General features: G+C 40.5%; 1 protein-coding gene across 8 annotated transcripts in view; it reads left to right on the top strand.

Annotated features, from left to right (window-relative positions):
• KLHL32 (kelch like family member 32) overlaps positions 1-27,016 on the top strand; it is a 232,313-nt gene that overhangs the window by 139,676 nt on the left and 65,621 nt on the right. For 5 of the 8 annotated variants that reach the window (XM_004264797.3, XM_033418799.2, XM_049695138.1 and 2 more), the window contains one exon: positions 10,237-10,452. The exons of 1 other annotated variant lie outside the window; for it this stretch is intronic. In XM_004264797.3, coding sequence (XP_004264845.1) covers positions 10,237-10,452 — 216 coding nt within the window. Of the gene's footprint in view, positions 1-10,236; positions 10,453-27,016 lie in introns of those variants that run through there. 2 more of the 8 variants (XM_049695137.1, XM_049695140.1) reach the window with 2 other exon arrangements.

Genomic DNA, 27,016 nt, shown 5'->3' with positions numbered 1-27,016 from the left:
ACTGGATTTCCAGCTTACTAGAGACTTTCCCAAGGAACAATATAAAATTATTCATGAGCCTTGGATATTATGAATGCAGTTGATTATGAAAATGTACTAGTAACCTAATTGTAGAATTCCTCTGTTATACAGCACAAATATATTTAAACAGGCCTTCAAAGACTCCAAGAATTAGAGCATGCTGGGGTTTTTTCTTGTATTTTTGAATTGCTGCTAATGTTTTGTTTTAGTTTAATCACACTGTATCATATGCATATTTGTATCAATACATGAATATATAGTTGCATTCAGCTGTCCAGATATGTTTGTTTGTATACAAATATAACTATATCTCTATATTTATACAAATAAAAATACCTGGTTTTACATTATTTTATCATATCACAAATAATCTGGCCTGCATTGTCAATGATTTCCTCACTTTTTCTTCCATAACTATTAGATTATATCCCATCAACTCTAATATAAGATATTATGGAGAAAACTTACAGGTCCCTTTAGGTACATGATATGCATGATGACTTTTTTCCTACATAATTCATCCCAAGGTTTTGGGTTTTGTTTATTTGTTTGTTTCAACATGTTCCAAAGGGTCAGCCCTTCACCACACATCCACAACAAAGCCCTTTATGTTGCTTTCTCTAGTCCTGGAGTGCAGTCCTTTTCTGCAGCACCAGGTCGTGTAGTCATGTAATACCTTGATTTATAACTAGGTTGTAATCCAACTAGGAAACAGGTGGAATCACAACTGGGTACGGTGCCTTGGATATTAATGGCTTGGCTCAGAAGTGGAATTTCTAAAGCTGTATACACTCTTTTTTGCCTTAATTATGCATTCATTAAAAGCTTTTATATCCAACAGAATAAAGTAAATATTTTTTGATCTCCATAGTGTGCTCCCAGAATGTAGATTTGCACAGCAGGGTCTTGATAATCTGAATAAATTGTATTTCTCCAAGGAGTTTATCTTTCAAATAAGGTCATAAAGAAATGCAGCTCCTCCATCCTTAGATTTCTCTGTGTGTCTTTTCTGCTGTGTGTAATATAGAACATGGGAACCAGAGTACATTATAGTAATACATACTTGGTGATGGTCCAGTATAATGTCTCAGTCTATTCTCCTTTTTTATCTCTGGTGAAGTGTCTTTTAAGTACAAAAGAAATGAATGATATTATACAACAACTTTGATTTTTGCTGTTATTTGTAGAAAAACAAAGTCCATATTAGACATTCAGTGTTTTCTTCTCTTTACCCTATCAGTGAGTAAAATTTGTGGAATATGCAAAGCTATAGCTTAAGCACTGTTGGTAGTATTTTTAAAAGGGAATAATAATGAGACAGCTACTGTATGTTGAGCATCTACTATGTGGAAGGTACTTTATATATGTTTTTGGAAATCCTTATCACAGATCACCTTTCCGATTTTTCTGATGAGATGTTAATCACTTGCTGGGGCTATCCATATGCGTCAGCTTCAGATCACGTGCTTTCCTAAAATCTGTTGGCTTTAAATGAAGGAGACCACTTTTGATGAGCAGGCCTCATCCAATCAGCTGAAGTCCTTAGGAATAAAAACTGAGACTTCCTGAAGAAGAAGGAATTGTGCCTCAAGACTGTAACACAGAAATGCTGCCTGAATTTCCAGCCAGCGAGCCTTATCTACAAATCTGTGACTCAAGACTGTACCTTCAACTCCTGCCTGAATTACCAGCCAGCTGACCTGCTGTACACATTTGCCAGCCCACACAATCTTGTGAGCCAATTCCTTAAAATCTGTCTCTCTGTGTATCTCCTATTTTTCTGGAGAGCCTTGACTGATATACTAATGAAATTATTTTAACAACTCTTTAAAACAAAAAAAATCATGTACTTTTTCTACAACTCCAAACTAAGCAGGCAGCCAGTTCGTTGTCTCCACACTTACAGCCTAGTGAAAGCGACAGGGAAAATATAAAATTATAAACTCAAATAAACATGCACAACAGGTTGAACTTATAATCTTTCTGAGTCATAAAGAATAAAATGACAATACACCTGCTATTGAATGGTAGCCCCAAAACAGCATACAGTTGTGAAGAGTTTAGGCAATAGCTATTTCTTTTCTCTCTCTCTCTTTCTGGGCTGCCATATTTATTTCCAGAGTGGCTAACGTTCTAGGCGTTTTTAATATTTAAAGATTAAAATATTTAATCAATTTATTTAATATTTACTATTCAAATATTTAAAATATTTGAATAATTTTAGAGGAGCAGGAGAATCAATGTTTTCCTGTAAACTAAGAAGTAAAGGCAATAAAAGTTGACTTTTTAAAGTTCTGATATTCTTTCTTTTCTACCCACTATCCATCCATCAATATTTATAAAGTGCTCTTTGTGAAGACTGAGAGGAAGATCTAAAGAAGTACAGATACAGTCTGTACCTTTATACACAACTAGGGGAAAAAGTACATAACCAGTGGCAAAGGGTTAAGTAAATATTCAAGTACACAAGTAGCTCCTGAAATGAGAAGTCAGAAGAAGGAACAATCCTTCCCGCTGGAGTGGTCTGTCTTGCTTAGGAAGAGGAATCTAATTCCGGTTGTCGTCTTCCTCCCCAACACTGATAGTGCTTGATATACTTTTGGCAAACAGCATAGACATTTATATATTTCTGGTTATCACTAAACACAAAGAGAAGTAAGGTTCCTTTTTGACATTCTAAGAAGGAAAGAAAAATCAACATGTAAAAAGACAGGAGACCCGAGGTTCACTGTGGAAGCCAGGCCCGATGCATCTGGCACCACAAGTGGGTGTTCCCCCATGTTAACCAACTATATAAAAGCCCTGATGGGTAGTTAGCATCAAGAGAGAATTTTCTAAGTTCAGATCAAATATTTGAGAGCACCATTCTCACTTAATTGTGAGCAATCTGTTCATTTTGCCCAACTGTAAAATGAGACCTATACCCAAACTGTCATTTCCTCTTTCCATTTGAAGTCGTGGGGGTGCTTTTTACAAAAACAAAAAACAACTTTTTAAAAACATGTTGCTTTTTAAAATTCATAATCCAACAAATACTTTTTTTTTGGTGGGGGGGTGTGCAGGCCTCTCACTGTTGTGGCCTCTCCCGCTGCGGAGCACAGGCTCCGGACGCGCAGGCTCAGCGGCTCACGGGCCCAGGCACTCCACGGCACGTGGGATCCTCCCGGACCGGGGCACGAACCCGCGTCCCCTGCATCGGCAGGCGGACTCTCAACCACTGCGCCACCGGGGAAGCCCCAACAAATACTTTTTAAATTACAATCTGTGATAAAGCATTGTGATTGGCATTGTACAGGATACAAAAAACATAAGATGTAAAACCTTCTTACTAGTTTACTAGGAATGTTTTTACTTATTGGAAGATAACATGCACGAATAGCTTAGTGACAAGTACGTTGGTATGTGACAGGAGACTTGAAGTGGGAAGCATTAGGACTTACTGATAAAGGGCTTCAGATTTATTATGTCTGACTTGGTACTTGGTCTCTATAAGCAGCCAGTACAATAGTTTTATTTAACTTTTGGTTAACATTGCTAAAAATCAAATCATACTGATTTGATTATATGCAGACTCCCTGTATCAGGTTATTTTGAATCTATTTGGGAATAGTTTTGTTTTTTTAAAATTAATTAATTAATTAATTAATTAATTGTCTTTGACGGCATTGAGTCTTCGTTGCTGCGTGCGGGCTTTCTCAAGTTGCGGTGAGCGGGGGCTACTCTTTGTTGCAATGCATGGGCTTCTCATTGCGGTGGCTTCTTTTGTTGCGGAGCACAGGCTCTAGGCGCGTGGGATTCAGTAGTTGTGGCACACGGGCTCAGTAGTTGTGGTTCATGGGCTCTAGAACGCAGGCTCAGTAGTTGTGGCGCACGGGCTTAGTTGCTCCGCGGCACGTGGGATCTTCCTGGACCAGGGCTCGAAGCAGTGTCCCCTGCGTTGGCAGGCGGATTCTTAACCACTGCGCCACCAGGGAAGTCCCGGGAATAGTTTTTGAAAAAAGATTTCTTGACTTCTGTAACAAGGGTGACTCCTCATTTAGAGGACTCCTCAGAATGTGATGTAATATCAACATTTTATAATAGAACTTCAAGTTTCATGCATGCTATTACATGAGAGGCATAGAAATCACTATCTCTCCTGACCATCTTTATCTGTAGTGAAGTATTGACATGTGGTAATGGAGGTGACATTTTGAAGGGGGTATAAGTGAAGAGCATCAATAATTGGAAAAGAAGGGTTATAATTATAACAGTGAAACACAGCATTGTCAAAATAGTCACATCTTTTGTGTTATTACCTAGAAAAATGTGGAATCCTGTTCAATTTGGTTATCTTAGAAGGGGGGAGGAGGGAATTCAGGAAATCAAAATGGCATTTACTTTTATTTTGACCTTGAGAGAGATTTCTTATTATCTTGAGCACAGGTCATAGTTTTCCATTCTTATAGTACAGGTTGCTGATGCTTATTTTTGTTTTGTAAGTTAGTAATGTTCTCAGAATTACATGAGCCAACAAGAGAAATAGGTGTTATTAAGGCCATGATTTGCATGGGTATCCTTAGTATTAAAGCATCTTCATCAGATTTCCTAATCTTATCAGTTTAACAAGGACTCTTAGATTTGAGGAAGAGTATTTGTGGGGCAGATTTTGGGGATAGTCTACAGTAGATGCAGTCAAGATGACAGATATTTTCTGTGTTCCACATAATTCCCCTGCCAGGGCTCTGATTAAACTGCAGTGCTGGATGGTCAAGGGGTTACTGACAGGCTGGGACACAACATGGGTGTGACTGAAACTAAGATAGACTATGTATTAGAAATATGCATTATTGATTCTCAGCTTGTATCACTGTTGGCACACATCAGCACGTCTCTAGGCTGTGGCATACATGAGCTAGGCTGTGGGTTGTGTGCTGTGAACATGCAGACCTCAGCTACAAGGCTGCACCATTTTCTCCCATTCAAGAAAGTGTATTAGAATGTAAGTGAGTCTGGGTGACACTGGTTCAGGGATAGGCTTAAATCTTCTCTAACCTTTCTTTATAATATAAAGAGACTCTTGTATGGAGTTTCATCACTAATTATTAGTACTTGCTTCATTGGAATATTGAAAGACACTTGCTAATACAGTGGCCAGTCACTCAGCTACAGATGAGAACCCCACCAGGAGACATCTATCACAAAGGTGGACTTTTTTGCCTCCCCTGGTTTGGTAAAAGGGCCATAGGGTTTACCCACGCCCCCAAACTGCCCTACTTCCTCCCACTCATGTCCTCACCACCCAATAATTTGCCTCACAAAAGTAATTACATTTGAATGTAAGCCAAAATAAAATAGTATTTCCCTTTCTTGTGCTTGCTTTTCCCTACCATATTCAATAGTTAATCTGGGGAATAACCATTTTAATTAATTAGAGAAATAGGCCACACCAAAAGACTGAATTTGGGGAATATATAAGGTTTAAGAATTATTGCACTTGGAAAACTGGTGTTTATTCCATAGCTGGTATAGTATTGGGGACACATTTTATGGTTCTTCTTCTGTTATTTAACTTGTCGTTCACACTATAGGAAACAAATAGAAGGGAAGAGAAAAGCCAAATAGCCCTAAACCAGAGGAAAATAAATACTATTTAAAAAGATTCCCCAAAGAACAACAATGTATGCACCATAATTCTGAATAGAAACGAAATTTCAAGTGAGAAGCAGTGTGACAGAAATGAAACCTTCTTAGAAAAATAAAACAAAAAGATTTTCCTTTCACTCAAGAGAGTTTCTTGTTGCTGAGCTGTAACTTCAATTCAAAACCACTGCCTCTACCTGGGCACTTGGATTTCTGCGTCACAGAATGTAAGAGAAGGGAGACAATCTCATAACTAGAACAAGGAGAAGATGCAAGTTTGCAAACAATAAGTTCAATGTGGGCATGTTGAGTTCAGTATAGCTGTGGAATATCCAAGAGAAGATGTCCTCTTATCGGCAGTTGGGAAAATGAATTCAGAGCTTAGGAGAGAGATTTGGGCTAATAAAATAGATGTGAGAGGCATTAACATGTAATCAGTTTACAGCTCAATTGCATGGCTTTTACTCTGGCTGTGCTCCTTTTCCCTGATTTGATGGTGCAGCTTACTTAAGACTTTGATATCTAAAGGGACCACATTCTCTCTTTTGACCTCCTTGCATCAGTGATGAATCAGGGATTATGGATGCCAAACAACAATGCTCAAATGTACTTTATTGTTCCTTGCCTGCCAAATCTACTGTCCGCTTTCCATGTGCCAAGCCATGCGGTAAGTGCTCTTGCTTCATTATCTCCACAATGACCCTATGAACTGGGTGAACTCTCCATTTCGTAAATGGGGAATAACAGAGGATCAGTGACTGACCCAGGGTCACAGCCAACGATAAGAATTTGCACTGGATTTGAACCAGGTCTACCTGATTCTATGGCCTTTGCTCTTCTCCACCAACCTGGGTTGCCTCCAAGTGCCTATGGCTGTTGACAGTTTGTTTGTTCTGTTCCTGAATACAATTGTTCTTTCTCTTTCTTTGATATATAAAAGGCTTCTTTCAAAAGAGTCTAGAAATATATACAAAAGCATTAATAGTGATTATCTCTGCATGGGGAAATATGAATCATTTTTGTTTTCTTTTCCATACTTTGTACTTCCTGAATTTTATGAAAGGGACAAATTTATTACTTTTTGTAACCAGAAACATAATGGCACTACTTTCATAACAGTGATGCTTTTTTTTCCATGCAGAGTATTACAGGTGAGCATTTAATGCAGTTTAACCATTGCTTCCCACCTCCTTAATCACATTAATGGGAATCCTTAAAAGCAGCATTATTGGTGATTATTTTGCTTGCATATGGTCTTAGCCAAAAGAACAAGAAGTGATGATTTTGCTTAAGACTCACATAAACACATTGGCTCCAGTACGAGGAACGTATATTGTGGTATCAAGACCTCAATGAAGGTTTTCTTTTTTCCCCCAGCTCCCCAGTTTACACAGTGTAACTACCGAGGTGCTAAGTATGCATGGCAAGGGGAACGGAAACCTTTGACATACATAAAAAGCACAGGAGATTTGGGGAAATTATGTTTTTAAGCAGAAGAGAGGAGAAATGAAAAGGTAAAGATAGGGAGCAGACTTTTAAAAAATTATTTATTTTTGGCTGTGTTGGGTCCTCATTGCTGCGTACGGGCTTTCTCTAGGTGCAGCGAGCGGGGGCTACTGTTTGTTGTGGTGCGCGGGGCTTCTCATTGCGGTGGTTTCTCTTGTTGCGGAGCGTGAGCTCTAGGCGCATGGGCTTCCGTAGTTGTGGCTCGCGGGCTCTAGAGCGCAAGCTCAGTAGTTGTGGCGCACGGGCTTAATTGCTCCGGGTCATGTGGGATCTTCCCACATCAGGGCTCAAACCTGTGTCCCCTGCTTTGGCAGGCGGATTCTTTACCACTGCACCACCAAGGAAGTCCAGGAGCAGACTTTTAACTGATGTTTTTCTTGTACACGGGTATGTGTCAGTTCAGTTCCCCTTTGCTCTTCACTTAGCCATTGACACTTGTGCATTTAGCCTTAGTTCTCCACTAATATCAAATGCTGTGTTAGATTGGATTTGGGAGTTATATAAAATTATACCCTTAGGAAACAAAAACATTTCAGGACTGTGGAAGCAGGCATTAAATAATTACATTCAAAAGAAACACAGCAGAAAAGAAGCACACTTTTTAAAATTCTGTATTAAATTAATTCTCCGGTTGTCTGCAGTTTTGAATTGGCCTGTATTTAAGTTGCAGGCTTCTAATCAGAAGAAACCCAGTGTCTCTATACAAAGATATAAAGTTGCTTAATAAAGAATATTTGATTGCTGCTACATAATCCAGCCCCAAACTCATAGACGTATACGTCTTTTTGACAGAACGAGTAGGAAAAAAAACACTGTTCCTCAGCTGTGCCTGTCCACCTTTTACTTTACAGAGCTTGCTTGTTTCCGCCTCTGTATGCTCATCTTTCTGTGTGATGCGGCTGGGCGCTGCCCTAGGACCTTGAACCAGGGCTTGCGCATGCGCCCAGGGTACCTGAAAGGCACTGACATCGCTCCCCGACCCCCATCACGCGTCTGGGGGACTGCAGAGTGACTTACTGGGACACTGAAATCGTATCCAGGGTCCTGGAGCAGTTAAACTGGCTTCATAGATGTATTGACCAGAAATAACGTATTCATCCCGAGGAGATGGTCGTAAAGTTCGTTGTGGAAGCTCCATGCGCAAGGGTTACATCTTCTTTCCTCCCGTAGTAGAATTTACCAATAGGAAAAAGTAAGATTTGAAGAATAAGTTTAAACATTACTTGAAAAACCTGATGCTGGAGGCAAAATATGTAGTATTCCTTTGATAAAATCTGCTGGATGGGAAGCCCAGATATTTTAATTGAATGGCTATGAGTGGACCCTTAGAAATTTGCGTTGTAATGGATTTTAGTGGTCAACTGTGGTAAACTTCATTTTATAGATAAGTATTTATTCCTTTTCAATTGTGTTGGCCAGTAGAGCTATTAAGAGCCAAAATGTTATGGCTGATTCCTGAAATCATCTAGCTTGACTCCTGTTAGTAATGTAATTAAAGTGTCATCTCCCACCAAAAGAAATAGAATCTAAAGTAAAACAAAACAAAACAAATGAACAAAAGAATCAGGTAGCTGTGGTGATGTTGCAGCTGTTTCTCTGAGATCTGTTTTTACACTTTCTTCATTATACATTATTTAGAACAGCATTGTACAATAGAAACTTAATGGAAGCCACATATGTTAATTTTAAATTTTCTAGTAGCTGCATTAAAAAGTAAAAAGAAACAGGTGAAATTAATGATAATAATATATTTAATCCACTATATTCAGAATAATACCATTTCAACATACAATCAATGTAAAAATTATTAATGAGACATTTTATATTCTATTTTTCTTACTCCTTGCTTTCAGTATGTATTTAACACAGCACATCTCAAATCACACTAGCCACATTTCAAATGCCCAGTAGCCACATGTGGCTAGTGGTTACCGTGTTGGACAGTGCCGATTTAGAACATATTCCTTTAAACCTTAAAATTTTATGGAAACAGATACATTAAAATAGAAAATAAAGATTTTAGAAAGAGTTCTTAATACTGTTAGATTACTAGGAAAAGGGATAAGTATGTTGAAAATACTTAATAAATCAATGGAGTAAAATAGCTATCTGATGGTATTCTGCATTCCTTAAGTTACTAGAAAATATTGTAATAATAATTGCAAGTTGAAAATGAGGGAAAACTAGGATACAGCCCACTCTCAATCTACTTGAAATAGGTAAGTTTTCTATCAACAAACCTGCATGCCCACTATGGTTCTTGCAGAGTTACAAGGCAAAGGTTTCACAGGTGTCCTGGCTCTCTGGGGGCATTATTTTAGAGCTCTGGCTCTGAGTTTGAGAACTTGTAGAAACAGGTAGAATCCCCCCACAATGGAGCATTGCTATAGAAACTCTTTGAAAAGATTGTCATTGATTGCCTGAATTTTTGAGGACAACAAAAAGCAAAGAACAATTATAAATTGTCCATCTCAGGTGGATTCAATATAGAATTATTCAGGACAGGAATCTGTGAGATGTCTTCATTTCCTGAGACTTTACATGTAAAAATCTTTGTTTTAGCTCATTAAGTCAGGATAGGTTGTTTTTAGCTCAAATTTGTACTTAATTTGAAGTTTTAGAAAAAGAGTAGGGCTATAGTTTTGGTCATCTAGTCATGGCTCCCACTCTACCTGCCCTCATATTATCTTTAGTAGAAAACACTTACCACCTGAAAGCTGTAAAATATGGTAGACAAATTGTTTTCTTTGGTAAAATGTTTCTAAAAAGTTGCAAAGTAACATTTTAGCCAGTAAAACCAGAAACCCCTTTCAGTCCCTTTTCTAAGATGTCTTTAAGTATATTGGTTTTAAGAGGGGCAAAGTAAGGAAAAACGTTAAATTCTAGAACAACAGTTCCCTGCCCAGAGCCGTATAATTGCGGATGTTGTTGCTGTTTACATTATCAGTGGAGCGCAGTTCCCTTTCTCCCACTCCTGTCATGCAGACTTGAGGGAGTCAGTCTGAATTTCTTGCTTGCTCTTTCTTGGATTGATTTCTAAGAGATCTTTTCTCCGTTTTTTTTTTTTTTTTTTTTTTTTGGCACCAGGAATTAAATAGCTTTAATTACTTGGATCTGTACAGACTTGCTGACCTCTTTAACCTCACTTTGTTGGAGAAGGCAGTGATCGATTTCTTAGTGAAACATCTCTCTGAGCTCCTGAAGAGTCGCCCAGAAGACATTCTAACGCTCCCTTATTGTCTGCTTCAGGAGGTCCTGAAGAGCGACCGCCTGACCTCCTTGAGTGAACAGCAGATATGGCAGGTAAGGGCACTCTGCATGGGTCCTCTTTGGGCGTGAAGTCATGATTAAAAGGAATGATTAAATGTTAAAGCGTTGAGGAACGATGACAACTATTTTGTCTGGTTTGGTCCACATTGGAATCGAAGTCTTAGAAGTCAGTGTTCCGTGATGGGCAAGTAACTGGAGAACACCAGCCCTTGAGGCTTGAGGCCTCAGCCCACTCAGCTTAACTCAGGGAATCGCAGGTGAGATTCCTCACACCCTCACTGTGGTTTCCCAGAACCAAAGGTGGTTACATCAGGAAGAGTCAAGGGTTTTTATTCCCCTGCGAAACAGAGTTACTTAAACTGAATATGAGAAGGGTGGATTGTTAAAGTGGTATTTATGCCTATTTAAGACCAATGGAATCAGAATAAATTCTGGGCTTTCCTGGAAACAATTCAGAAACATTTCTTTGTTGCAGCAGAGAGCAGCTGGGACCTTAAATGAGAGGAAGCTCTCCTCCCTTGACGGTGGAAAAATCTCCCTCCTTAGTTCATTCTGCATTCATTGCTATTTTCCGAAGCCCTGCTTTTTCACCTGACATAGCATTCTTTTCAGATACCCTTTGCCTAGCGGACAGGAGGATGTTTTGTGTTTTCAATTTGATTATTCAATTGAAATCCATTTCTGCTCATTCCCAGTGACTATCCTTGAACAATTCACACGGTGTCTTTGGGAAACAGTCAGAGCCCATCTTCCACTGCTTCTTATACTGTCTGTCTTACTCTGAAGCAGTGGCTAAGCCATCCTGTTACTTCTAGGGTGCCATACTTTCAAGATTTCATGATCATTTGAAAAATATTTATATACAGAATACAAGGGAAAATATGAAGTCTTCTATTAGCTGATAAGGCAATAAATACCTTGTGTCTTATCAAATGACATTCAGAGAATACTTTAATTCTGGACAAAATGGAGTCATAGGTAGCTGTTAATTATCAGCATCTGATTCTACTGATTGCTAATTTTCCCAGTGCCTTTCTCCCTTATTTCTTTCTTTTTTTTTTTTTTTTTTTTTTTTTTTGCGGTACGCGGGCCTCTCACTGTTGTGGCCTCTCCTGTTGTGGAGCACAGGCTCCAGACGCGCAGGCTCAGCAGCCATGGCTCACGGGCTTCTCACTGTTGTGGAGCACAGGCTCCAGACGCGCAGGCTCAGCAGCCATGGCTCACGGGCCCAGCCGCTCCGTGGCACGTGGGATCTTCCCGGACCGGGGCATGAACCCGTGTCCCTTGCATCGGCAGGCGGACACTCAACCACTGCGCCACCAGGGAAACCCTCCCTTAGTTCTTTCTTTATCTTACTTTAATCAGCAACTTCCCTCTTCACTGTTGCTTCCACCAGTGAGGATAATAAGGCCTGCAGTGTACTGAGGGCCTTTCAGGCTCTTTGCAGACTTATTAACTTATCATCACAACAGGCCTGAAGGATGGTTGTTATCATACCATCCTCCAGACAAGCAAAACGAGGCTTCAGTGTCTTGCCTCAAGGTTACAGAGCAGAGCCAGCCTTCACATCCAGATTTGTTGACACCTGCCCTCATTTCTCCAGTATTCCATGCTGTCTTGAGAAGAAAATATCAGTGAAAAAATACAAGCCATAAATTATTTTCTGCTTCTTAGGTATTTCTCATAATGGTTGTTCAGGCAGAGGTCAAATGTGCTGGTGAGGGTGAGTTTTTGGTATGAATTTTAATTATCTATGGAAAACACAAATCATCAGAATTACTCTGGTCAGCTCAAAGTGAGGAACTGCCAAATTTTTCTTTCCTTCCCAAAGGGAAAAACAAAGACTTAGAATGAATTCTGTATTTAATTAACCTGATTGAGATGTGAGCCAACCATCCTTGTGGCTTCTCTTCTTGTGGCACAGTTGAAGGCACTGCCCGATATCGACATGGTAATGTACAGATGTGTGAGTGGCCCAAAAATTCCATACTATTCACATAAGAGTTATCATAGGGCTTCCCTGGTGGTGCAGTGGTTGAGAGTCCGCCTGCCGATGCAGGGGACACGGGTTTGTGCCCCGATCTGGGAAGATCCCACATGCCGCGGAGCGGCTGGGCCCGTGAGCCATGGCCGCTGAGCCTGCGCGTCCGGAGCCTGTGCTCCGCAACGGGAGAGGCCACAACAGTGAGAGGCCGCGTACCGCAAAAAAAAAAAAAAAAAAAAAAAAGTTATCATAATTGCCTCTCTAAATATGTTACTAATTTTATAATGTAGAATTTCAGAAGATGCTTTCTGCTGCAGGCAATGTTTTTTTATACCTGGTCCTCAAGAAAGGATTAAAAAAGACTCACATAAATATTATCAATTTAGTCATTCAGCAGGCAATAAGAAACTTTTTGCTTTATCTTAGTAAATAAGTAATTCCCTCACACTCAAACCAATAGATAAAAATCAAATCAGTCCAGTTATATTGCTTCAAGTATAGTTAAGTTCATCATTTTTGCTGAGGTTATACTAGTAATGCAATATACCATGGAAGAATCTAATATGCAGCCCAGGGTGCAGATTGGGTATGCCAGAGGATTAGTGTCAGGGTGCTTTATAGAAGTGAAAGTTGATGGACAGGCTGGAGACAGATCTACAGAATCTCATTAAATTGCTGAATTGTTCATTACGGAACGTTCTCCCTGTAATAAAGTGCTCATTGACTTTGACAAATCCCTATCCCATGTCTTAAAGAAGAACAGTGAAACAAGGGGTGTTGGGGAGAAAAATGGAAATTGGCACAAAGTAGGACAAGTAATAGAAAAGTGGATGGAGGGGTAGTGCTGTTTGATTATGTGCAACTGGTAACTTATGTGAGAATGCAGCAAACATACACACACACATCTACTCATGTGGCTCCTCCACTATCTAATCTACTGATAATGTAATCTGAGATATTCCCTTTATTTGGCAAAAGGCCCAATATTTTACTATTCACCAGACTTCATGCAGTTTGGCTCTAAAGATGTGTCATAAGAACCATCAAGTTATCCCCAGCGAACAAACTTTTTTTTTTTTTTTTACTTTTTCCTGCTGTCCCTTATCCAGTCCCTTTCCTGCTAAAATGTGCTGCAGTCCATGATAACCATTCTGTGGATTTGGAAACCTATGAAATCCCCCAAGATCGTGCTTTTTGTCTCCTCTTTTTTTCCATCTGACCTTTTAAAACTTTATCTTGTGTCCTCTCTCACAGAAGCCTTCTTCATCCCCCCTAGACATTTTTTTTCCTCCCTTCCATAGCCTGAAACTACTTGGTCTAATTCGTTAACTTCACTTTATATCCACAGGTAATGTAGATACTGCCCCATATACACACTTTTTTTTTTAACATCTTTATTGGAGTATAATTGCTTTACAGTGTTGTTTCTGCTGTATAAGAAAGTGAATCAGCTGTACGTATACATATTCTCTCACTTCGTCCCAGCTTACCCTTCCCCCTCCCCATGTCCTCAAGTCAGTTCTCTGCGTCTGCGTCTTTATTTCTGTCCTGCCTCTAGGTTCTTCAGAACCATTTTTTTTTTTTTAGATTCCATATATATGTGTTAGCATACGGTATTTGTTTTTCTCTTTCTGACTTACTTCACTCTGTATGACAGACTCTAGGTCCATCTACCTCACTACAAATAACTCAGTTTCATTTCTTTGTATGGCTGAAGTAATATTCCATTGTATATATGTGCCACATCTTCTTTATCCATTCATCTGTAGATAGACACTTAGGTTGCTTCCATGTCCTGGCTATTGTAAATAGTGCTGCAGTGAACATTGTGGTACATGTCTCTTTTTGAATTATGGTTTTCTCAGGGTATATGCCCAGTAGTGGGATTGCTGCGTCATATGGTAGTTCTATTTTTAGCTTTTTAAGGAACCTCCATACTGTTCTCCATAGCATATACACACTTTGGATATATAAGGACAGAGAAGTCCCCTCAAAAAATCCTTTTTTAAAAAAGTTCAGTTCGATTCAGCTCAACAGTTTGGCCTTAGGGTTCAAGGCCAGCAATTTCTCAGGTTGCAGATGAAAGACACTAAATTGGTTATTGGGCTCAAGGAAAGAGGAGACTAAAAAATGAGCAAATCAGCCGAGGAAGAAACATGGGCATGAGGTCACTGGCATCCGTGACCTGGCAAATCTCCACTGTTGTATTTTGCTTTTGGGTTTTAGCTTTGAGTTGGGATTTGGTTTCAACAGGGCCCTGTTAAATTTCTCTTGTTAGATTCAACGTATATTTTCAGACTACTGAGCCAGGGGGTACTGCTCTAAAACTTAGAGTGAAATCATGAAACAGTTCCATACCACTCCCACATATTAGGTCTGTTTTCATTTCATAGGAAGTGCTGGCTAATCTGTTTTTTCTCAGGAAAGTACATTCTCTGCCTTTTATATCTCAGGTTCTCCTTTCTGAGAATGAGGAGGAGATTACTTTCCGTGAGAGTACAGTTTGTAGAAAAACCTGAATATAATGTAAATTCTTATATTTGCTAGCATAGGGAGAAAGTGTGGCTGTCCATCCATCAGTATTTATTGAGCACCTACTAAATGCCCCAACCATGGAATGTAAGGCAGGGTACAGGTGAGCTAACTCCATTTCCCTCTCCAGGTCTAACCCCAATTGGGAGGGATCCTTCTGATTTTAAACCATTGTCTAGCTCTCTGGATTATTATTTCATCTCTGAAGAAGCAGAAACAAGAAGGACATTTAAAAATGGATAGTTTGTGGAAGTACAAATGGGTATTATGCTGGGCACAGTGTTAGAAGCTAGATCCTGGGGTAAAAAGCTTTATAAAAGTGTTCAATTATTAGGTTAAAGAGATTTATCTTAACTTTATTTCTGAATGTGGAGTTTTATTTACCTTTAATTATTAATCTATTAACTGCTTCCTACTTTTAGTGAAGAAGACTTATCTTACTTTAAAAAAATTAATTAATTTTTGGCTGCATTGGGTCTTTGTTGCTGTGCGTGGGCTTTCTCTAGTTGCGGTGAGTGGGGGCTACTCTTCGCTGCTGTGCGTGGGCTTCTCATTGTGGTGGCTTCTCTTGTTGCGGAGCAAGGGCTCTAGGCGTGCAGGCTTCAGTAGTTGTGGCTCACAGTCTCTAGAGCGCAGGCTCAGTAATTGTGGCTCATGGGCTCTAGAGCGCAGGCTCAGTAGTTACGGCGCGTGGGCTTAGCTGCTCTGTGGCATGTGGGATCTTCCGAGACCAGGGGTTGAACCCGTGTCCCCTGCATTGGCAGGCAGATCTTAACCACTGCGTCACCAGGGAAGTCCTTATCTTTCTATTTTATAAGGATAGTACATATGTCAGTGATTTTCTTCCTTTATTAACCTTGGGTTGAGGGCTCCTCCTTATATTTTGAGTCTAACTTTGCCTGGACTTCAGTGGATAACAGAACCAAACAATTCAGTGGTCACATCACTGATGTCAGACAAGATCAGACCTTAGCATCTGTTAATAACACATTCACTTTATATCTCTAGAGATGTAAGTCACACACTGTTTAGAGTAGTCAACAACCTCAGATGCGGTGATTTTTTTTTTTGACAAGCCCCTCCTGGGCTTTTATCTACTCCACAAACTACCCACCTTAGAGTTTGATTTAATCATTTTCCTCAAAAGGAGTCCCAGAAAGTGAACCCAAACAAAAAGCTACTATCCCTTTATAGTTGGAAAATAGAGGACACTAGTGACGTACTCAGCTTTCGTCTTTTATCTCTTAGATGATAAACTGTCCCAAATGCACATCTGGCCAGAGAGAAGCAAGGACTTCAAACAGTACTGTGTGTCCAACAATACTATCATAATACTTCACATTTGAATATCACATCACAGTTTCCAGAGTGCTTCTTCATCTCTCATTGCTTTGCGCTCCTTTGCTTTGTGTCACAGATGGGAAACTGAAGTAACAAAGCTAGAAATCAAATTCACGTCTTTTAATTCTTGGGTTTTTCCCACTTTGGTCCACAGCTTCTAAATTCATAATAGAAGTGCAAAAATACTTGGGCGTGGTGGACGGAGAGGTGCATCAAATTAATCCCATGACTTTAAGAGAAATGAGGAAGGGTTTGGCCATTCCTGTTCTCTGGTGTAGTGCCTGCAGATTGAAGGGGTAATGGCCAGCTCTGCCTGCCTTCATGCCTGTGTCATGTTGCTAACTCTGACTCTTTGCTCCATGTGCTAAATTCAATCTTTCATTCATTTTAAAGAGTCATCGAGTGTCTACTCCAGCCAGTCGCGTGCTCTCAAGCACTGCTGCTGCTGCTGCGTGATGGGTTCTGGGCAGTCGGTTGCAGAAAGGTCCCATGTGGCCCTGCTATCATGGATCTTACAGAGTCTGATGTGGAACTTTCCACTTGCTATTCTTTCCCCCTGCGCCCGATTCCTTCCCAGTGGAGACTGACCTGTGCCAAATAGAGTAGTGATTTCTGTGCTAATTTTGGCCGTGTTGAAATGATATGGGTGGATTGGAAAATGAAATCCTTTTGTTTGGACATTTCAACACCCCCCAGTGTCCCTTTGCCTTTTCTTCAGTGCTCTTTTCATTGGTAATTCTTGTTCATTGTATGTGCCCTCTAAACAGCTTTGCAAACCTTTGTCAGTCCCTGTAGTACAGTCCAAGCCTCAAAGAAATCAGACTGCGGGTGACCATTTAATCAAAAAATTCCGCTAAGTGGTGTCCTCATTCTTAATGCTAGGACCTTGGTAACTAGAAATGGCATAAAATACTGTGACCTGAGAACTCTCATTCCCTCATCCCCCTGCCCAAATTGCAATTTTTCATCATATCTGCACCCTTCCTCAGTTTAATTTCATATATGTATGTCTCATTACTATTTTTTTTTTTTTTTTGGAGAGGCACTTTCTGGGCTTCTTCATGATATCTCGTTTTATTTTTTTACTTACCATTCCTTAAAGTAATTAAATGTGTACCACTTCTCAATTTTCTTCCTGAAACTTCTGGCAGTCCCTCCCAGGTAGCTACAGTCTTTTCTACAAATGTGATGAGGATATCTCCATTTCCTTTTTACTAAATGTTAGTGAAGAGAATAAATAGTGGTTTGTTCACATCCCAAATAGTGCTGTGCCTGGAGGATGTTTGATCCTTGGAGCGCCCCCAGCTGGACACTGAGTGTGTCTGCTATTTCAGGGCTTGGTGCTCGGAGCTGCCAGAGTGTATATTTAGGCATTCGTCCTGATCTACATGCAGCTGATTCCTCTGGGAGGACTCATCCCTGAGGAGCTTGACTAGTGGCCTTGCTGTCGTTTGTCTGGAGCATGTGCCTTTGCGAGACACATGACACATTTATTTCAGAGGGACTTTGCTCCAGCTGATCCTGTGTTGTCAAGTAGCTGTGAGGGGCAGTGATTATCAGAAAGTACGGAGACCTGACTTGTATTTATGTGCTGCTGTTCCCATGAGTTAATAGTTCTTTTTCCTTCCTTTTTTTTTTTTTTTTTGTCTTAAATGAGTACAACAGAACAACAAGGTGATTTATGAGATATAAGATGTTTATGTTCTCTGCTTCTAATTTTCATTGTGATTCATGTTGTTTCCAGACTGATATTTTCGTTGTTGCTACTGTGAGAAGGAAAAAGATGACTGGAAAATATTACTTATGCATTGGTAGCTGGCAGTAATATTGCTGCTACCTGGGTTATCAGGGATTTAAAAATAAAACCCAACTATATGCTAAACATGAGGTAGAAACTTCGAGGCTAGGCATAGAAGTTCATCAATAATAATAGCAGCAATGATAATTTTTACAGTCCTTAGAGAATTTTATACTTTTTAAGCATTTTTGCACACATAATCTCATTCAAGTCTCTCATCAGCCTTGTTAAGGTTGATAAGGCAAGTGTTACCCAGATTTTAACAAGTGAGGAAATGGAAACTCACAGAGGATAAATGGTTGACTCCCTTCACAGTACGGTTTCAATGTGGGTCTCACTGTATTCTCTTCAAATACTCCAAATCTCTAAGAAAACAGAAACTCAAAGTACCTGATACATCTTCTCAAAAGTCAAAGTGGTCATATTACTCTATAATGAGTGAACCAGCAGTATACATTTCCTAATAAATTACCAATTTTCACTTTCACCTGTTGTGCAGCTCTGGGAAGTTGCAAAAATGACTCTAATAAAAGTCATACAAGAAAGTGTTGCTGAGGGTCTTTCTTTATCAGAGCCTGGAAAATTGAGGCCCTAGATGGTTTGTTGAGAAGGAGTGAATGGCGAATTCTGGCAGAGGTAGGGAACCACTTTTCATTCCTTCAGGGTATAAAGTGATAAAGTATAAAGCAGGAAGAGAAAGCCCATAAGGGAGGATCACTTAAAAATCCGATCAAGAGGGCTTCCCTGGTGGCGCAGTGGTTGAGAGTCTGCCTGCCGATGCAGGGGACACGGGTTCGTGCCCTGGTCCCGGAAGATCCCACATGCCGCAGAGCGGCTGGGTCCTTGAGCCATGGCCGCTGAGCCTGCGTGTCCGGAGCCTGTGCTCCGCAATGGGAGAGGCCACAACAGTGAGAGGCCCGTGTACCGCAAAAAAAAAAAAAAAAATCTGATCAAGAGATTTAAATCAGCGTGAAAAAGAACCTAGAGCGTGGTTATTTCTGCTGCAGCCCTACAGACTGCGTGGTGGGAAGTCTGCAGACTGTTGTTAGAGTGTGGATGGAACAAATGGAAATGATTCATCATGATATCTTCATTTTACCCCTGAATATTGAAATTGAGAAATTTATGCAGCAGAAATTGACAGCTGGGTGATGGCCTAGATATGGGGTTTAAGAGAAAGGGAGAAAAATATTAATTCATTAGTATTGATAAATGTTAGTCTCTTTCCAATAGAAATGAGCCTGTGCCCCATGTCCTGCATCGCCAAACTATTTCTATAGGGATCCTTATCAAGCCAGTTGAGTGCTTGCCGGCCACAGTGTTCATGCCAGTTGGCCACGTCAGACCATGGAGATCACCTGTTCTGGGCATTCTAGAGGAGAGGATCTAAACTTAGCCGTGGAACGACCTGGAGGCTCTAGACTTGTTTATATTCCAAAGAGAAGTCTGGGGAAGCCTTGGCATTTATTGTTGAATACTGACATCCTTACACCCTGCTTCTCCCACTCCTGCCTCCAGGACTTCTGCTACAAGTGAAAACAAGGAAGAACATCTCTCAACTCAACACACCTGGAGGGGAAAGGTGGCTATTCTAAGAGAGTAATCGTGGGCAGCCTTCAGAGATAAAGATAATTCTTAGACTTCTTTTGTGTCCACAGTACAGAGTAATGCATTCTCTGTGGTGAGGTTCTCCTCCTTAATCTGACTGCCTCTTTGTTACTTGAAATGCCACACTGGAGGAATGAAAACAGATTTCAATATTCTGGTAGACAAAACATAACCAGGAAGAAAAATTCTCTTAGGAAAAAAAAATATGGGTTCTAAAGATAAATAGCACAGGTTTTTGCATTGTTCCCCTTTGTCTATAGGAAGTATTTTTTAAAAAATTTCTTTTATAATTAATTTATTTTTATTATTTATTTCTTTATTTTTGGCTACATTGGGTCTTCGTTGCTGTGCGTGGGCTTTCTCTAGTTGTCGTGCTCAGGCTTCTCACTGTGGTGGCTTCTCTTGTTGCGGAGCATGGGCTCTAGGAGCGTGGGCTTCAGTAGTTGTGGCATGCGGGCTCAGTAGTTGTGACTCACAGGCTCTAGAGCACAGTCTCAGTAGTTGTGGCACACGGGCTTAGTTGCTCTGCGGCATGTGGGATCTTCCTGGATGAGGGCTCGAAACTGTGTCCCCTGCATTGGCAGGTGAACCACTGGACCACCAGGGAAGTCCCGACAGGAAGTATTGCAAGTCAGTTCCAGTAAGTGGCACAGATATTACTTATGCGTCAAGAACAGAAGCTAAAAAGAGCCGGGCCAGCTGGTGGCTGAATGCACTTATCTTCTTTGTGTGTGTTCTTGTTGATGAGAAATGCCCACATGCCACCTCCTCTGGCCACACAAGGAAATCAGGTAATTGAAGTAGTGATGGATGGTGCACTGAAGTTTAAACGTTTTAGGAGAACCTGTCTTATTAACACTTTAAAACAAGTGAGCATAATATCATTAATTTGATTAATTCATTTGCTCTTAATATAGCTTTTAATTTGTAATTCTAGGTGAATTACAATGTAATTTGGCATTAATTATACTAAATTGACTATAGGTCAGCCAATCACAATGGAAAATTACTCACAGCTGAAAGTAAAACTAGACTTCTCCATCCAGAAAGGACGATGCTTGGTTAAGAGACAGATAGACTTTAGGCGTCCCTCTGTTTGGCTGTGAGAACGACATCGAACCTGCCGAGGGCTGTAAGTGATTTCTTATTCTGCCCACTGCTGGGACTGTATACTCTGGAGTGAAGCCCAATAGAAAGAGTAAATAAGAGTAAACAAAGGGGTTGATTTGTCAGGTTGCCAGGTCCCCTGAAGAATCTTTCTGCTCTTTTCATCTCTTGTACAATTTAGGCCATGTAGAGGGGCTGTGTAGTGCTTTCGAATGATGAATTCCACACCTCTTGGATTCGAGAGGTTAGAACAGGTATGACCCAGGTCGGCCTGTTTTTCATCCTCCTGTTCTGTGAACAGGAGATCTTTTAAATCCCATGTGCTGTCAGTATCCCAGAGCCACTCCTATTTGACCAATATACAAACTACCTTCTGGGCAGAAGGAAGTTGTGCCTTAAAAGCCAGTGCCACTCTGGGAGAACGAAGCCCTCAGGAGATGACAGAGCCCGGTCATCGATAAAGCTTGCTGGGGGCGCCTATGTGCACATGAGAAGTAAGGTGACTACTGAAGGATGGGGTGCTTAAGGAATTGGTGGGAGAACAAGGATGGATTTGGAAAATACTTGTGTTTTAACCATGTGCCAGATATCTTCCTTTGAGAATTGTCTCCTATAAAAACAGTCAAAATGAAAACTTTGAAATGCTACAGAAAGTCATGTGACAGATTTAGTAATATCCTGCTTGAGGTATATTTACATGTAAGTAGAACTATGGGAATTTTGTGCATTCTCAATACTTTTGCTGTGAGCAATTAACCCATAAAATGAGGTCTAGCTATGAGGGGACAAATTTTGCTAAATATTGCACGGAAAATTCCAGGCTGTTTTTTTGTTTGCTTGTTTGTTTTTTGCGGTACGCGGGCCTCTCACTGTTGTGGACTCTCCCGTTGCGGAGCACAGGCTGCGGACATGCAGGCTCAGCGGCCATGGCTCACAGGCCTAGTCGCTTCACGGCATGTGGGATCTTCCTGGACCGGGGCATGAACCCGTGTCCCCTGCATTGGCAGGCGGACTCTCAACCACTGCGCCACCAGGGAAGCCCCCGGCTGTTTTTAATAATTCTTTTTACTTTGTTAACTATGTACCCTTATTGTATCATTCCAACTCACATTCTAGCAAATAAAATGGCCTAAGTTTTATGTAAAAATTTTGAGTAGAGAGGTTAAAAACTACCCTTTCCCCTGTCTCTTACACATATACAGGTGGGGTTCACACCATACACACGCTTGCAGGTAGACACACACACACGCACACCACAGGTTGCATGCATATTAATTTTTGCAGCTAAAAAACTTTCCTTCGTTTTGCAATACTGACCTGAATCATAATTACTCTCATTATTGGCTGGTTGATCCTAAGATTAAGGAAGAAAATAGAAGTTAGGAACTTATTTTTGCTACTCCAAGTGTATATTTCATTCATCATAAATTTTTAAAGATATTAATGTCTATAGTCTGGATTGTTGCTATATGAATGCAGCTATATATTGTCTCAATTTTCTCCAAATCCCTTTTATGCCAAATTTAGCCTGGCGTATCACAGAAAGTTTTATTCCTTTTCCGCAATTATTCTTCTTGATATCAGCATAGGGTTGGTGGGTTCCAGTCTTTCCTACCCCTGTGGTTCCCAGTATAGCTTCATGTTCTTAACTCAAAACCACCCTTACTTGATCCATACCCTCTGATGGATGAGCTCTTTGAGGTCTTAATGTGGTGTTCTTCGAGAACTGTAAGGATTTGGGGCAGAGGAACTAGTACTGAAGTAAGCAGAGCAGAGGGGTTGAGAGAAAACGTTTACAGGGTATTTCTGCCCTCGGTTTTATCTTCTTATCATTTAGAATGCCAGCAGAATGAATGGGTCTGTTAATCGAACAGCACTGAGAGGTTAGGTCATTGGAAGCCTTTTCAGTCATTTTGTGCTTTTCAAGAGTGAATTTGTTAGAATTATGCTGAATACCCACTTAAAGCCTCAGCTGATAACTCTACCTGTGTTTTATAACTCTGCACTGTCAGAACTCATAATAAGTCAAACATTCTTTCAGTGGTACTCATAAGGGAGGGAAAAAAAAAAAGCCCCACAAATTTGAGAGTAATTTCAGATTGTAAATGAAAAGGAGAGGCACGACTGTGCATTTGCACCAATCATGCCTTCCTTTCATCTGCTCTGATTAGGCCTGGTGCGGTTTCATCAGACCCCTCCATCACCGAGCTGTCACTCCAGCCGTCTGTTGATTGAAAACAATCAAGGCTCTGATGGCACAATTATTCTGACCCTTTAACTAGAGGCTGCTGTGATAATGAAAGGTTGATTATGATAGTTTGTGCCTCTTTCAGTTTGCCAGGAAGGTTAATTTGGGCATCAGACGGATGTTTAATGGGCGCTTGCTGGCTACACTGAGGTAAATGAGAACGTGCAGTCTTGGATATTGCATGGATATAGTTTGGCTGTCAATCATTGTCATTTGGAGTTTGTGCCTCACACTCTGGAAATCACATTTTATTTTTTCCTTGGGATTTAATTTATTCTGTGCCCTGAGGAAGTTCTTTCACTCGGTGACCTTCACAGCAGCTTTCTCTGCCTTTTTTTTTTCTTTTTTCAAATGGAGCTCAAAGGCACAACACATCTAGAAGAGCATTTTTCTTTCATTTTCACTTAAAAATGGAAACTTTAAAAATCCATCCTTATCACTGCCTTCCAATAGAGCAAATGTTTCCATCCCGGTTGTGCAGTGGGGAAGTATAAACGACAGGGATACTTTGTCCAGTTTGCTAATGCAGCAGCTCCCTCAGTTGTTCTGCCCTGTTTCTTACACCAACCAGCAAAGCTAGTAAATTCAGAATGGGCGCATATATGGAACTGAAGGCTCCATTCTCCTTATGTTTCTCTCAGCAGCATGTCTCAGAATAGTTTGATGAATTCTTGTTTCCAAGGGCAACATCTGACTCCTTTTCCCTTCTTGGGAAGCATGGGGGAGGGGTTGAGCCAGGGAGACAGATATTTGTCTGCAGGAGTACGAAGGTTATTAAAAGTTGCAAATTTCAATTTGTATAATCCCAGCGCCTAATCTTGTTGCCTTTTGAAGCGTAGGGTAAAAAAGATGCAGGCACCTAATAGTGCTGGTCTTTACAATGTGTAGCTCATTACAATCTTCTTTTATGCATACCTTTTAAAAAGAAAAATAAAGGAAACCTTTAGTTCTGTCTCCAAGCTGTGCATAGTGGTCTCCTAGATTAGGCACCTAGGAGCCAGAATCATTGTTCTGCTTTTTCATTTGTGTTGTCTTCAGGTTTTTTTCCCCCAGTGAACATTCAGCAGCATATTTCTATCTAGCCTTGGACGTTTTTTCTCACATGTCAATTGTAAAACAATTAAGTCTATAGATGTTAAAGTGACAGTATCATAATGATTATAATTTTATTTCAAGTGTTCTATTTTCACACTATTTCTTGCTTTAAAAAAAAAGCTATTCGTTTTTGAATGGTAAAGAGAGTCATTAAGCGATAATTCAGTCTCACGTGAAGAGGCTCAAAAAATGAATTGTCATTGAATCCAGTTACTGTTTTTTTGTTTTTTTCCTGCAGTACGCGGGCCTCTCACTGTTGTGGCCTCTCCTGTTGCGGAGCACAGGCTCCGGGCACGCAGGCTCAGTGGCCATGGCTCACGGGCCCAGCCGCTCCGTGGCATGTGGGATCTTCCCGAACCGGGGCACGGACCCGTGTCCCCTGCATCGGCAGGCGGACTCTCAACCACTACGCCACCAGGGAAGCCCCCAGTTACCATTTTAATGCAGCCCTTATTTAAGCAACAGTGCTGTTTAAAATATTTTAAAAGATATGAGAGTAGGATTGTGCATATATATATATATATATATATATATATATATATATAGTCTCACCAGATTCTTCACTGCCCTAGACCACAAATGGTTATTTTTGTTTAGCTTTCTGGATAGCATGCATAAAATCACCCTCAGGGGTGCTTAGTAAAATTACTGATTAGTTATGTCTTGTTTTTATTCCAGCAATGGGGAGTAAAAAGTTAAATGGGGAGAAATGTATCAGTCAATCAAGAGAGAGTTTTTTGGTATTTAAAAAATAGTGTGACTTGTCACAGTGGTATCTATATTTTATTTTTAGATTCACTATGTTTACAAATTAATGAGACTTATGCAAAGAATTTCTTCTTGAAGTATAATTCATTCTTTCAAAGTGTTTTTGGTCCAAGCCTGAGTGGGTTTCTGCCTTCCCCCAACCTGTTGAACCCTTTACCTGTTGTGGAAAACTGATATCCCAAAACCAAGGACTTTCCCTATGTCCTCATAAGCTCTCCACCACATTCCCAGAACTGTGCTCTCACGCTGACTCCGTTCACTGAAACTGCATCCCCTCAGCAGTGATGTCCCCCTTCAGAGGGTCCTCAGAGTGTCTCACACCTCATCTCCCGGCCTGGGCTGGCATTTCCTCTGCTCGCAGGGCTGGCAGTCATTGGACCCAGTTTCTCTTTCCTCTTCAACCCTTCTGTCTCTGCCTTCAAGGTTCCAACACATTGTTCCTTCTAACCTTATGAAGATGTCTTGGATCTGTGATTTCTCATAATTCCCACAGATTTCCTTCTGGGTGGCTGGCCCTGGGACTGAGATACACACCTCCTCACCAGACAACCTTTGGAACGGCTACTACCTTCTAGTACTCCTTCCCTCACCCATTGCAGCCCCTTCCCCGCTCACAGGTCTTCTGAGATTGTCAAGCCACTGGTTCTCCTGCACTGGGGCTGTCTGCCCACATACCCATTTTCTGTACACGACTATTATAAATTGGCTCTCTAAGCCACTTCCCCCACTCAAAAATATGTCATCATTGTGCTAAAAAAAATGTATCTTCTTTGACAGAAGTATCACTTGTATATTATACTCAAAGGTGCTTCAAGGTGTGAATAGAGGATTCAGCGTTACCCACTTACTTATACAGTGATAAAATGAAGTTGGAGAATGCAGTGTGAAGTATGCTTTTCAGGCATCAGTAGGCAGGGTGAAATTCACATAGTGAAGGAGGTCAGTGGTTGGCATGGCATTTATGTGTGTTCTTTGCAACTCACCGAGGGTGTAGGCCCTGGCACCGCAGCCCACCAGCTCCATCCCCTTGATAGTAGAGTCTGGCCTCTGACCGTGTTTAGTCATGGGCTTCAGGTACTGGGTTCCCCACTCCAATTACTGTACTCTGTAGCCCTAAATTAACGTTTAAAGTGACCTTTGAGGATTCTTTTCTTTTTACTCGGAGGCTGCCAACATTAACCCTTAAATGCAGCATAGGTACTTCCTGAACATCTAAATTCATCACAGTACCACTTGTTTGAGGGATTTGACTATCTCTATATCTGTGAGCTGGGGCAGCTGCTTGAGCCTGTGAGCTCCTTTTGGTCATTAAAGGTTTCATTTCAGGTGGGGAGTGTATGTGCCAGTGAACCTGTAATTGGTTCATTATTATTAAATCAGTTTATAAAGAAATATTCAAAGGCTTGATGCCCCCAGGATGCTCCAGGGCATGTTTACAAATTAAACAGCTTTTTAAAAAACTATAAAGTTTAAAAATGTACCAGCAATATTTAAAACACCCATGAGGGAAATGGCAACATAAAAAGATGGTTTTTGCTTGTGTCTGAAAATCTACCTACAATAGACTGAACCTTCCAAAATTGTAGGATTTTTCTTCCCCTAATTTCATACTCCCTGGGTATATTTTACAGGGATATGTTAAGACACTTGAGGTTAAGAGTAAGGCTTGAGATTTGTGGTGTTAACAGAGCTTGAAAGTGAATGGCAAGAAGACTGTATATATGTGTACCAATGAGGATCTTCTTTCTCACCAAGTAAGTTCCTGGCAGATATTGGGCACTCAATAAGAAATTGAGGGGTGGATGAATGAAAAAACTAAAAGAAAAGATTCGTGATTATATTGTTTACCCCAGAGCAACAAAACAGGAAGAAAGTAATCAACTCAATCAATTGTTATTTTAGTTTTCTCAAGCCAGATAGCTTAGTTTATACATATTTTTCCTTGCCACTAAGTTAAGTGAGTTGAGATTTGAGGGAACTGATGGACATGAATTTGAATATTTTTAATGGGACACTCAAGCCAAGTTAAGAAAGTGAATGTATACTGAGTGTTATACAGAGACAAGTAGGTTTATGTCTGTGTCTCTCTTTTCATTCATTCATGTTTCTCTGACTG

Source organism: Orcinus orca, chromosome 12 (genome assembly GCF_937001465.1).
Source record: "Orcinus orca chromosome 12, mOrcOrc1.1, whole genome shotgun sequence".
Taxonomy (NCBI): Eukaryota; Metazoa; Chordata; class Mammalia; order Artiodactyla; family Delphinidae; genus Orcinus; species Orcinus orca.
This window is presented reverse-complemented; position numbering and strand designations above follow the sequence as displayed.